Raw genomic sequence first — 13,811 nt, 5'->3', positions numbered from 1 at the left:
TTAAAAAGAAATTATTTTTTAATGTCTGACACATACTTATTATCATGCTAGGAATTATTTATCCAATGCATTTTTCCCATAAAATCAATGTTCTGTAATCTAAGTATAAAAACTATTTGATGTATAATTTTGATTGTTATATATTTATAAGAAAAATACAATTTCAAATATGAAAGATCCAGTTTGATCATTTAATGATGTAATATAAACTGTTCAACACATTTAAAAATGATATTGCTGATAATTTGAAATTATTTTATTGGTGCAATTTTGTTCCTTTTTGATTTTTTATAGGATATCAAAATATTGTTTGTAAAATAATTTATACAAAAACATACTTGTAATATTAATTTCGAACTATTTGCATATATATCATTTTTTTAATATTAATAATATGTATTTTTTAAATACAATCCAGATAAAATTTACAGTTACTGATCAGACTGGAAAAATTTGTTGTATAGGTATGATGCGTAATTTGTCAAGTTTATTTGTTATCAAAACTATTCACTCTGATAATAGAAAACAAATACAGTTATAATCTTCGTACATGCTTAATATATCATTTGTAATTGAATAATTTTATTGCAAAATAGATCGTTGCCGAATTATTCTCTGTAAATTGAAAGTACAATGTACTTATAGTGACTTGTTATAAAATAAAAACGATTCACTATAAGTTTCTTTTCTCCTACATATTTAAATCTGGTTTAATTTAGGCAAAGTAATACTGTACACATTTTCATCTGTGTTTTAATGTTAATTCTATGTATAATATATGTATATCTTGATTGCTGCACCGATGATATGAAATATTGTATATAGATAATATATGTATTTTTGCATATCATTTGTTTTTGAAAAATATAATTCATAAACCTCTTTAAAGATACTGTTATTTTATTACAAAGACGTAGAAAACAATTGAAATAAAACAGATTGAAAATTAACTGTTTAGACATTTAATCAGATATTAAGTGAACAGAAATATATATTTAACAAAATAGTATTTATTATATATACAGTTACTTTCTTGTTAAAAGTACAAATTAGATGATACTGCTTTAGTGGATTATCTTCTCATCTAAAATACGAAAAATATTATAAAATACATGTCTTAAACATATTAAGTTTGAACATCTAGGTTTAAAAAATCAGGTGGTAGTGCATGTAATGAATAATCATGAACTCATATGTGAGTGATCAAATCATCATATATATTAAAATTCTTAATACAAATCTTATAAGAAAGTAATAATAATACTAACCATATCGCAATAACTTCTTATAAGTATCATATCTTCATTCAGTAACCTGAAATCAATATAACTAAATTAAATTTTTATTAATAATTATAATATATGTTTACTTAAAACGAATGATTCAGTTGGTAGTGCATGTAGTGAATAATCATGAACTCATATATGAGTTACAAAGTCATCATATATTAAAATTCTTAATACAAATCTTATAAAGAAGTAATAACAATACTAACCATATTGCAATAATTCTTTGTAAGTATTATATCTTCATTCAGTAACCTGAAATCAATATAACTAAATTAAATTTTTATTAATAATTATAATATATGTTTACTTAAAACGAATGATTCAGTTGGTAGTGCATGTAGTGAATAATCATGAACTCATATATGAGTTACAAAGTCATCATATATTAAAATTCTTAATACAAATCTTATAAAGAAGTAATAACAATACTAACCATATTGCAATAATTCTTTGTAAGTATTATATCTTCATTCAGTAACCTGAAATCAATATAACTAAATTAAATTTTTATTAATAATTATAATATATGTTTACTTAAAACGAATGATTCAGTTGGTAGTGCATGTAGTGAATAATCATGAACTCATATATGAGTGACAAAGTCATCATATATTAAAATTCTTAATACAAATTTTATAAAGATGTAATAATAATACTAACCATATTGCAATAACTCTTTGTAAGTATTATATCTTCATTCAATAATCTGAAATCAATATAACTAAATTAAATTTTTATTAACAATTACAATATTTGTTTACTTAAAATAAATGATTCAGTTGGTAGTACATGTATCAAATAATCATGGAATCTTACAAAGTGGTTAATGATTCAGATATTATCATCTATTACTATATCATCTATTATCATATATTACTGCAAATAAGAATAAGAAAAAATACAGTACATACTACTTCATTCTTCCTTGATATTCTTTGATTAACCATTAGGAAGTTTCAATGATTCTCCTGGAAATAAATTGTTACAAAGTTCAAAAATATTTATTTAGAATTTTCATAAATACAAAAAATTGACTGATTAAAATACCATTGCATAATAACGATGATTCATTATTACAGATGTTTTTAGATTACAAAATCTTGAAAGAAATGCAAATTTGTAAATAATAGGAAACATGTGCTGGACACTTACTTGTATTAATATTTGTAGAAGTTGAGAAAAAAAATGACATTCTAAAACTTTTACTTTACAACATTTTTATAATTTTCCATTAATTTTTCGACCGACTTATGTGGCCGCTCCACTTTTTAATAAATAACTTTCAAACCTCATTTTAAACATCTTTGTGAATCACCAGCGTGATTACCAGCAACGTTTAAAATGATCCAAAAGTATGAATGTTAAGTTTGAAGCTGAACATTTATTTTTTGCCGACTCTGGGTAAATTCTTATGTGTGCGATAATCTTAAACAGGGCTATTTGAAAACATGTTTTTTATAATTATAGAATTATTATGAAAAAATTGGAAGTTTATGTAAATATTACAGAAATTATAACTGTATATTTATTCAACATTTATATCTCAGTTTCGTTAATTCTAAATAATTTAAAGTTTTTATCCAATCAAAAATGAGTAGATTCTCTTGTACATTTATGGCAATGATACATACCTATCTAGTTGTTAGCAATTCATCTCACAAGCTACCGTGGTTACAAAGTTACAAGTGTCAGCCTTAAAAGTGAGAATTGTATGCCGTTCGATGAAGACATGGAGGTAACTAAAACATGTTTCATCGTGATCTCAATAGAGTTGTAACTTTCTTGTTAACTATCATTAATTAATACAAGAGCAACTATAACGACAAACAAGGGATTTAAATTTAAGAGATTGAAATCGCGCGTGACAACGACGTCGAGCAATGTTACTGATATTTCATGCTATTACAGTTGTCTTGGTATTCCAATTTACATATTTATCTTAAACATGACATAAATTAATCGATTGAAAGTAATGATGCATACTGAACGAATGATTTTTAAGAAACGTATTTATGAATAAATAAATCATTTTGATGATCAATCATAAGATTCGTGTGATGATTGTCAAAGTATTAGATGGTTTATCTTGGATACCGAAATTTCTTATCAACAAAATCCTGATTTATTGACACAGGCAAAAGGAAAATAAAAATGACGGAAAGTTTAATAAATGAATGGCTAGTAGATTGTGCAGATGTGTCATCGTCAGAGCTCCATACTTTTGCCACTACTTTATCACAAGACAATGAAATAGTCAGAGCGCTTTATGTACTCTTGGAAGAACGTAGTAAATATAGTCAGGTAATATATTTCTGACAAATATTTTTTATACCTTAATAGAATTTAATTAATTCCTTTGACATATATATTAAATCTTATAAAGTTTTTGTTAGTTTATTTTTAACTCTTTCGTGTCAAAGTTCAAGTATTGTCCGGCATTGTAATATTGGGCAGATCGACGCCCTCAGAAATTATGACCGAAAAGAGTTAATATTGAAATAAAACTCAAATAAAATGTCTTCTGTATAAAGTTCTGTCTTTTATTTGAAAGTATATTAGATTATATTTTATTCATTTATACCAACATTTTTTTATTCATTGTAGTTAATGGATACAGTATGCGATCAGTTATATAATTTTTATCGCTCTCGAGAAACAGAATTGCAAAGGTTCACCTTGCAATTTTTGCCAACATTAGTATACATTTACTTGAATTCTGCAGCTCATGGTGACATTAAGGTAAGATACTATAATTGTTGGGAAACAATACTTAAACAACATACTTAAATCATGTTATATAACAGAACAACTATAATTTAAATCAAAATTATATGGTAAAATAGCACTGTCATTTCTTAATTATAGGACAGTTATATTCAAGTGAAATATGTACAAACTCCAATTTAAGTTAAAAGATATTATGATATCAGTAATTTAGAAATTTTTACACAACAGATATGTAAAAATATATTTGATCTCAATTTTCATTTAATATGTATCAATATTTTCATTCTTTAAATATTTTGTTAAATACATCTTAAGAAATATACAAAAGAATTATAATTGCTGTTTCTTAATACAAAAAGTAAATCATACGCATCCATTATCTCAAATTTTTAATTTGACATACTCTCAGTTAAGTTAATTCTCTTTTTACAGAATTGTCGGTCTGTAGAAACACTACTAATTGGTTTGTATAATCTAGAAATAGTGGATAAATCTGGGCAACAAAAAGCAATTTCTTTTAGACTACCTTCACTTGCCATGCTTTCCATATTTCATGAGGTATATCTGTTTCGCTAGACAATTGAATTTTATAAGTATGTAAATGTTATTCTAATTACTCCTTCTTGTACAGCCTGCAAGTTTGGCACCTGCTTCTTTAACTGAGAGTGCAGTACGCAGGTTTGAAGAATGTAATACGAAACTTGTTAGCTGGGGTCCACTGCAACAAGTTGAGACACTAAATGCTCAAAATAGATTAAAAGTTATGACTGCTCTTCTTTTTATCTATAATCAACAACTCGGTTATATAAGTAAATTTGCATTAGAGCAATTATGCAAAGTTGCTACCAAGTAAGATGAAATTAATTGTTTTTATATATTTGATAAATATATAATAATTATATCAAATCATTTATTGCAGACTTGTTACTCAAGGATTTATGAAGCCAGGACATCATCAACGATCCTCGTATGGAAGCGAGTCTAGTTTCGTTCCAAGACTTCTACCACGTATACCTGTATCAAGTCAATTTCTCCTTGAATTCTTGCATGCTGTATACTTTGCTATGTGAGTAACATATTTTTCAAATAGTAACTTGTCAAGTAAAGTAAATATCATATTAATAAAGAAAATATTTTACTAAAATTAATAGTAATAAAAAGTAACATATATTGGCAGGTATAATGACTGTTGGTATTTAGGAACACAAGCAGTAGACGATATTCATAATCGAGCATGTTATGAAACATATCCAGATGTTATGCTAGTCACAAATGCTATACGTAATTCTGCCAGTACTGGACCATCAGGTATGTCAATATAAGATAATCAATACAAAAATGTAAAATATGTTATACAAATATTTAATGATAATTAATCATTCTAGGACAACCTAATGACGGGCCAATTGGGATTAGTGTTGCATTATCGCCAGCTACTGCAACCGCTACGGTATCTAAATCGATGATCACAAATGCTTCGTTCCGGACCAAAAAGTTACCAGGTATATGTTTTATTTTAACTAAATCTTTATATCATCTGACAAATTAATATGCTCAGACATTTTATTTATGTTTATTTTTTTTAATGTCTTACGCACAATACGAGAACTATTTTTTATTAAATTAATTATAAATATCCAGCATGTCAGTTGTTGTATAGCAATGACTAATTAGTATGCACTGGAATAAATGAATAACATAATGACAAATGAATTTAAATAATAATAAATGAACTAAAAGTTTTTTAATCTAGACAATTTTTTTAAATAAAAGTTAAGAATCAAAGATAAACATATAGTATATAATATGAGATATTAATGTGTACATGGTGAAAAATGCATGAATATAATGAAGTATATGAATTTTATCATAAACAAATGGCATTTGATAGTAATTGTAGTTATCTTTCTAAATATATTTTAGTTTATAACTCTTATCCCTCATCACTCCAATGTTGTCGGTTGGAGTAGAACGTTGGTTTGCGATTGGCAGCATCGCTGATGGTTTGAGTGATAAGAGTTAAGTTAGAATAGATCAATATTTGCATTTAGTAGTATGAATGAGATTTTCAAAATTCACAGATAGAAAAATTTATTTCTTTATAAAAATTTAATTTTGCATGAAGTACATATTCCACAAATACATAGAACACATATTTAAACATTTGATCAGTAACAAATACATTTTATAAGTTATTGGACTAAGCAAATGTGCATTGCTTGCAAACATATGTCGTTAGACGATCTGGATGAGAAGTTATTTGAAGATGAGGTGTACGCTACCCAACTTGAAAAGCAACCACAACCAACAGTATCTAACACTACGAAGAGGTTCCCTTGGCATTGGAAGCATTCACTTCCGATTTCAAGCGAAGAAGATACCAAAATAAGAAAACTCAGTTCTTCCTCAATGGAATTCTCTAGACGAGGAAGCACATGTAGCAATCAAAATTCCCCTGTCAAATCCTCTCCTAAACGAAATTTAAGAGAACATTTGAAGAAAAATGTATTTGAGAAAGGTGAAGATCACAATATGAAAAAAGTGAGAAAAGAGCATAAAGAAAACACTAATTTAGCTCGTGACGAGAACAAAATTGGATCTAGTTCGCATTTGTATAATGTATTGGAGGAACAATTTCTGGGGGAAATGGTTCATGAATCAATGGAAAATTTGTATCTGGAAGGAAATAAATCAATTGGTTTTCATACGACTGCTGCCCTGTCAACAAATACATGGTACTAGTGATTCAGTTTCAGCACTTTAGAATCACTGAATATTATCAAAATTTCTCCAGCAAAACACGCGGCAAATTAGCTGTTACACTGTGTAACATTAACTATTTTAATTAGTAGCAGTTTGTGCATTTATCAATGAATTCGTTTCAGAGGATCCACCATTATTAAGAGCAAAAGAATTCAAGCCTAAAGTATTACTTACTTTATCGAAAGGCACATAATGGAAAACCTGCATGCAGTTTTGGCACATTTATTTTCATTGAAGATAGTGCATTTGTTATCACACAGGTTTACCCTACGTCTTTCCTATTTCCTATTCTGTCCTTAAATATTAATTTTTTAATATCTTTGTTTGTTTGCTACCCTTAATTTATAACATGCATGAAATATTTCATTCATGTTGTCATACATGTAAATTTTACGAATATAAATAATAGTACAAATATAAAGCTTAATACTTTTATTTTCTGCTTTACACAGATTGCTTAATTTCTTGCATTTTATTCTCACAGTATTTTAATGTATTTTTTAAAAATATGACCTTATTACGATTTTAATATCGTATTCTTATTTTTTCTTTTGTTCAGATGATATACCAATTCAAGAAACGAAGGAAGATTCTGGAGGGGAAGGTAAAAGTAATCTTGTATCGATCACAGAAGAAGAATCGATAGAACCAAATAGAGGTGGTTCAATAAGACAATCGAAAGATCAAAAGACTGCGTCCAAAATCACGAATTTCCCGGTACTTGGAAAAAAGCCGCGAGAAAAGGATGGTAAAATAGCTAAGAATGCTCACGTTAGCGTTCCTGAAAAGGAAAAAAGACTTGGATCTCAAGCAACTTCAAAGGAAAGTATTAAAGGTAGTTCCTCTATGTTAAATAGTGAATCAACAGAAATCGATGGAAATGTTAATGGGTGTTCAGTCAGGAAAAAGAATAATAGTGTAGAAAATAATTCAGTTACAGTAGACAATGTTTCTTTGATTGATGGCGAACGTCTTGCGTTAGGCGGAGAGATAGATAACACTAATATGGATACTTCTGTTACTTTAAGAACACATAATGAAAATGAATCGCTAACTTCGTCTATCCAAGTCAGTTCTGTTTAAGTTATACAGATAGATTTTTAGAATGGAAATGAAGAAAAGAGTAATGGACCATACATTGAACGACTGAAACAAATTGTTGTTGTAGTTTCTTATTTAATTGTACATACATATTCTTTCCTTATTTTTAAGAACATATACACAGTATATAATTGAATTAAATTATTGATTCTGTAACAGACCAAGATTTATTTAATATGCTATTTATTTTGGAGCGAATATTATTGTACATAGTTGATTCAAAAGTGGTCCATTACTATATTGATCTCCATACTCTGTTTAAAAAAAAGTTAATAAAATAGTAATGGGGAAGGGAATAATAAGTTCACACTAAATATTTTTCTTTGTATATTAAAGGATTCTGTTATAATCGTTCTTATAATATGTCTGTTAAACCATTCAATAGATTTATATTCGAATATTCTAGTATATGATTGTTTAAAGATTTTAATTATCAAAAAATTTAATAGACTCATAGGAAAATGATTTAATATTTTAATTAATTCAAAATATCAAAGTGAAAGGGCAATATTTTGATTAATTCAGAATATTAGAATAAAAAGATTTATATCAATTTTTTCAGAATTATATTTATTAAATTAAATAGTGCTACTTTTTAATATAATATCTTTTATTTTGTCATTCTTCACTCAATTACTTAGGCCTTGGCTCCTTGGAAACCAGAAAGACACACAGATGGGCTAGTGTTATTTTTTAATAACTACATTATTTAATTCTATCATGCTTGTATATTTTCGTGGAAAAATGTAAGGCTAAATGGCTAGTAATTTTATGAATGCTAATAATATCGTTCTATATCCTATAGCAAAAAATAATGGAGATATCTTATAATTTCATTAAAAAAATTATTTGCAGTATCGAATATCGAGTATCGAATATTCTGTGAAAAGAATATAATATGACTGACTTATTCTTTGAGACAGTAAAAATTGAATTTAGAGAAATCTTATAATTTTTCTAATAATCGTATTTTCTATAACATCTTTATGTCTATCTGTATAGAATTACGTGCAAATTACGTTTAAATAAAAATATGTTTTGCCATAAATTTTGAATGAACAAAATGTTTTTAACTCATTGCATTGTGTTTGTTCAATCTCGGTTTTAAAATAATTTATATAAATGTTTTTCTATAATTCTAATACTAAGAGTAATCTTACTTTGTAGTAAAAATGTGTTGAGAAAAATATTTGCAAGTAAATCTTCATGATTCTAACAGTATATAACAGTGTTTGTAAATTTACATTGTGACAGAAAATATTTAAACCAAAGTATTTTTTCAAAATTGTTTATTGATTATCTCTTGTTTTAAATAACATAACAAAACTAATTTAAAATTTATAATTACTGAAAAAATACTAAGAGTCATAAAAATGTTCATAAATCTGAGTAATATGTGTTTAAAAGATCAAAACTTGGAATTGGTATTTACTTAAAAAGACTGTACATTGCATCACATTATTACTTAGTCTGATAAAAAAGTATACCATTATGATTTGTTAATCAATCAGAGTGTTCAATATGGTATCATATGCATATTAATATCAAATCAAAAAAAAGACAGAAAGAAAAAAGGGAGATATATAATATACATTATATGTATCCCCAATGTATGTATATATGTATCCCCAAAGCAATCATTTAACTCTTGTGACACTTAAAAATTTTTTTAATAATCATAAATTCAGTCTATCAAATAATAAAAGGAGGCTGATTTATATTCTACTTCTTAAGAAAGATGGGACTTTGTATAGTATCATTACTTTCACAATTTATTTTTGGAATTCCATGATTTCTGAATTTATTTAGAACATAAACAGATTGAAATTTGCTATATTTTATTACAACTTTTAAATTGTTCCCTATTCCAGTGTATTATTGTTACGAATGTTATATTATAATTTTTCAATAAAAAAATATTTTATTTTTATTTCTTTTGTATTATTAAAAAATACTGTGCAAAATGCATGTGTTTGTGCTTTTTTTGAACATTGAAGATAATTAGTTCGGAGAACTTTTGTAACTAGTAAGATTTTAAAATGAAAATATCTGAACACTTTCTAATACTTATACATAGCATATTATGTGAAACACAATTTAAGAAAAATAGTTCTTTATATTATTTGAAAGTTCTAAATTGATACCCATTGGAGAAACAAAAGCAGAAACCACAAGATTATAAATTAATTTATTTAAAGGGAGCCAGAATTTAGTTTTCTGTATCACTGCCATGTAGTGTAATTTAATCAATTAAATTGTATTAATAACTTAAGTTTATAAGTTTAGTTGATTATATACATTATTATACCTAAAATTACACGTCCCTATACATGCGCGTGTGACATATAAATGTTTAAACGAACAAGAAATAATATGAATTGTAAGTATTAAATAATATAAACTGTATAGGGAGGACATCTACACAGCAGATAAGTTAAAAGATTGTTAAATTTATTGAAATATTTGTACAAAAGATAAAAAGAAAGGGGAATTGGTGAATATATAAGAAATGTAAGATTTAATGTAAACTTTGGAGCCATTCACTATTTGTTAAAGAATTGCTCTTTTCTGTACATTTGACAAATTTTCTTGGGCACTTAGTTCCATCATATATACATAGAGAAAACTCTTGTATACAAAAAGAAAGATATGTATATAATGTTTCATGACAACTATTAATGATACTCATAGAGTGATAAATAATAACCATAATATCTTGTATGTTTGTGCAAATTATGCAAAATTATGACAATTCATGTATATGCTGTTATAAATATTGTACATTATTTTAATTTATGATTATGATAGTGTTAAAGCTTGTTATATTGTTAAAGCTATCAATATGTAAATAATATATAAACTTATTGCACAGAGGAGATTTGATTGAGTTTATTGATGAAACATTCGATTTTCATTGCATGTCTAATATAAAGCCAACATTAACATTGGCATACTTTGTAAACATAAAACAAAACTAAAATAAAATGCACAAAATATATACTACTTTTCATAATGACGACATATTTTCATTATCAATATCAAAAGATAAAAGCATACTTTTCTTTTACTATTAAGTAAAAATTCAGTCATTTACAACTGTGCATTTTTGAAAACAGAATACATTCCAAACAATTTGAAATTGTTACATCACAGATATTATTAAATTAAAATTGTTAATATATTAAAACTATATAAATTGAAATTATTTTATTAAAATGTTCGTGCTTTGAAAATTATTTTAAATGTAAAGCCATGAGAATTGAGATATTTTTCAACTTATGAATTTTATAGATATAATGATGAGTTTTGTACATTGAATTTAAAATCAAGTATGTAACTTGTTCCATATATATACATATAATTCAATTTTATTATAAGTGTAAATAAAATAAAGATTTATTCTTTATTTATCTTCTTACGAGTATTGTGACTTGTAGAAAATCTACTTGTAACTATAAACTTATCGTCATAAATCTGTTGAAATTACTACTTGGCAATACACGCAATAAAACTATTAAAATAAGCTAATAGAAAAAAATCGAAGTATTTATATTAATTCTTGTATTAAAGCTGTATTGTTGTATTTTATATATTTATTCACATTAATTATTCTTTAGCACTTATTAAATGATGCAATAAAAATAATATTTAGATAAATAAATACGCAATAAATTATACAGAAATGCTGTTAATATATGTAATTAAATGAAATAAGATACACTGTGTTTTTAAATATATATTCCCTGATACATTTACAAGATATAACATGATTGTTATTCAATTGTCCACGTTTTCCATAAAGATTTTTCCTAATAATGCAGAAAAATTAATTATATATATATTGTATAATATGTGACATTCTAATAAAACTTACACTTGAAATTTCATTGTTGTATAAATCTTGGTAATTTTTTAAAAGTCCTGCAGTTTCATCTTCCAATTTCTTTATCATATTCTGAATCTTTTTTAGCTTTAAACAATCTTCATTGTGTTGGATTTGTGCTTTTTCTAAATTTTCTTTACATAACTTCTTATTACTGTAATTAAAGATCTTTTTTAAATCCAAACAAAGGAAGTAATCCTTTATTTAAAATAGCATAGGAAATTTTAACTCTAATTCACCTTAATAATTGAGTATTTAAATTACGTAAAGGAGAGAGACGTTCATCACACTGTGCTTGAAGTTCATTTATTTCATCTTCTTTATCATGATCCTTTTGAACTACTAATCTTTTCTCAGATTCTGCAACATCTGTTCTGAGAGTATCGACTTGTTTCTTTATAGTATCCTCTTGTACTTTTATTTTTCTGAAAATAGAAAATAGAAAAAAGCTGAGAGTGCAATAAATTAATACTTAAGGAATTCTTAATCAAGATTAAAGAAAAATTATTTAATCACTTTAATCGATCGTGTATATCTCGAACTTCAGTGAACTTTTCCAATAGTTCTTGGGTAAAAGCCAATTCATTTTTTTGTTGTTCAATCAAACATTTTTTATCCTGGAATGCTGCCTGTATTGTTTCACGTTCTTTGACTTTAGCACTTAGCTGTTGTTCTAATTCACTTAAACGCTTTTGATATCCTTCAGGAGATTTTACAATTTCTGATTGCAATTCTGTTATTGTTTTATTTGACTATAATTATATATCGTAATCATTATGTAACATAATACATACAAATAATTTCAATTTTCAGATGTTAATTTACCTTTAATGCCTGTGCTTTATAAGTTCCACAAAGTTCCACTGTCTTTTGCTTTTCCTCTTCTGCAGCTGTTATCTTTGCCGCTAATTCAATTTGTTTTTTATTATTCTTCTCACGTTTAGACTGTAGCTTTTGAATTTCAGCAATAAGCTAAAGAAGAATAGATCAATATAATATAAATAATTTATAATATAAATACAAACTGAATTTACCAATAATAGTACCTTTTCCTTTATTGATAGTTGTTTTGCTATATGCAATGCCTTGTCATTTATAGCTTGTAATATTTCATTTTTCTTTTCCACCATATCGTGTAAGATCTTTGCCCGGTTCTGAATTTCAATAACTTTATCTTCTATATCTGATTCTTTATTAGTTGCGTACAATATGAAATTTGCAAGAAATTTTGCTTGTTTCCGTACTCTTTTTGATCCTGAACAATACAATCATTTTTCATCAAAGTAACAAATATTATTTATAACATTTTAAGTTTATAATTAAATACTACCTGGACTGGTAATATCTGTAATACACAGATCTTTTAAATATATTCTATCACATATTTGAACCATAACAACATGCAAATTTATGAGTGCAATTATACTAGAATCTTCACAATATGACATTATGTCCCGTTGTTCTATTGTTGCCTATAGTAAAATTAAATTTGGTGTATTGTACTTTGTATTGTATTTTTTTTGTATAATTATATTTGTATTTGAATAACAAATAATATATTTCTTACATTATCAATTGCATTAACATCAATATGAAACCTTCTTAGAAACGTTTCAATTAGGTTTACAATAAATTCTTCTGTCGGATTTTTTAAATCATTTATGCTTGACGGAAGATTAGCTTCAGTTAAAATACTATGAATCTTTTCTATATCTAAATCCATGTTTCGTATTCAAAGATCTTTCGTACTTACAATACGAATTGTTCTTGCTTTACCTTTATAAGACAGTTACAGATAGTTTAATTTCAAACATGTTCGAATTTATTTATAACACATGCGCAAATGATGTCCAACTATTCCTTATAGCAAGTTTTCAATTGAAATTTTCATATCAATCTCCTAATATCTACTTGTATTTATTAAATATATAAGTTCATAAATTAACATATATCAAATTAAGATCTATAACTAATTTTCTATAAAATTTTTCATGTAAATGCATTAAATGCGTCTTTCATATTTTAGAAAATGAATTTATTTAAAATAC

The 13,811-nt window shown here is 25.9% G+C and overlaps 2 protein-coding genes and 1 long non-coding RNA gene across 5 annotated transcripts; 1 reads left to right on the top strand and 2 right to left on the bottom strand.

The window, feature by feature from the left end:
- Positions 1-939: 939 nt before the first annotated feature.
- Positions 940-3,023, bottom strand: LOC117209121. 3 transcript variants are annotated; one of them, XR_004487852.1, is made up of 8 exons: positions 2,921-3,023; positions 2,442-2,725; positions 2,201-2,257; positions 1,950-1,995; positions 1,723-1,768; positions 1,496-1,541; positions 1,269-1,314; positions 940-1,084 (listed from the first exon to the last, which is right to left on the bottom strand). It is a non-coding gene; the product is annotated as an uncharacterized LOC117209121 (long non-coding RNA). The 3 variants fall into 3 exon arrangements; XR_004487851.1 differs by lacking the exon at positions 940-1,084 and having other exon boundaries at positions 1,195-1,314; XR_004487853.1 differs by lacking the exons at positions 1,269-1,314; positions 1,496-1,541.
- On the top strand, positions 2,909-8,288 carry LOC117209120 (hyccin). Its single transcript, XM_033450794.1, is given in 10 exon segments — positions 2,909-3,024; positions 3,198-3,590; positions 3,894-4,028; positions 4,449-4,574; positions 4,648-4,865; positions 4,936-5,082; positions 5,194-5,324; positions 5,402-5,518; positions 6,256-6,786; positions 7,339-8,288. Coding segments are annotated over 9 exon segments (2,079 nt in total). The 5' UTR covers positions 2,909-3,024; positions 3,198-3,440; the 3' UTR covers positions 7,863-8,288.
- Positions 8,289-11,552: 3,264 nt separating this feature from the next.
- LOC117209116 (probable kinetochore protein nuf2) lies at positions 11,553-13,786 on the bottom strand. The gene is made up of 8 exons (XM_033450773.1): positions 13,331-13,786; positions 13,094-13,235; positions 12,810-13,018; positions 12,589-12,735; positions 12,280-12,515; positions 12,003-12,188; positions 11,755-11,917; positions 11,553-11,689 (listed from the first exon to the last, which is right to left on the bottom strand). The coding sequence occupies exons 1-8, from the start codon at positions 13,484-13,486 to the stop codon at positions 11,654-11,656; spliced, it is 1,275 nt and encodes a 424-aa protein (XP_033306664.1). The 5' UTR covers positions 13,487-13,786; the 3' UTR covers positions 11,553-11,653.
- Positions 13,787-13,811: the final 25 nt, after the last annotated feature.

Source organism: Bombus bifarius, unplaced genomic scaffold (genome assembly GCF_011952205.1).
Source record: "Bombus bifarius isolate JDL3187 unplaced genomic scaffold, Bbif_JDL3187 scf7180000008165, whole genome shotgun sequence".
Classification (NCBI taxonomy): Eukaryota; Metazoa; Arthropoda; class Insecta; order Hymenoptera; family Apidae; genus Bombus; species Bombus bifarius.
This window is presented reverse-complemented; position numbering and strand designations above follow the sequence as displayed.

Bases quoted from the DNA above. Each gene is read 5' to 3' on its own strand.
- LOC117209116 (XM_033450773.1), bottom strand. From the start codon at position 13,486: ATGGATTTAGATATAGAAAAGATTCATAGTATTTTAACTGAAGCTAAT. The intron at 13,019-13,093 runs GTAGTATTTAAT...TGTATTGTTCAG, and splicing joins TACAGATATTACCAGTCCAG to GATCAAAAAGAGTACGGAAA. The intron at 12,736-12,809 runs GTACTATTATTG...ATTCTTCTTTAG, and splicing joins AACTATCAATAAAGGAAAAG to CTTATTGCTGAAATTCAAAA.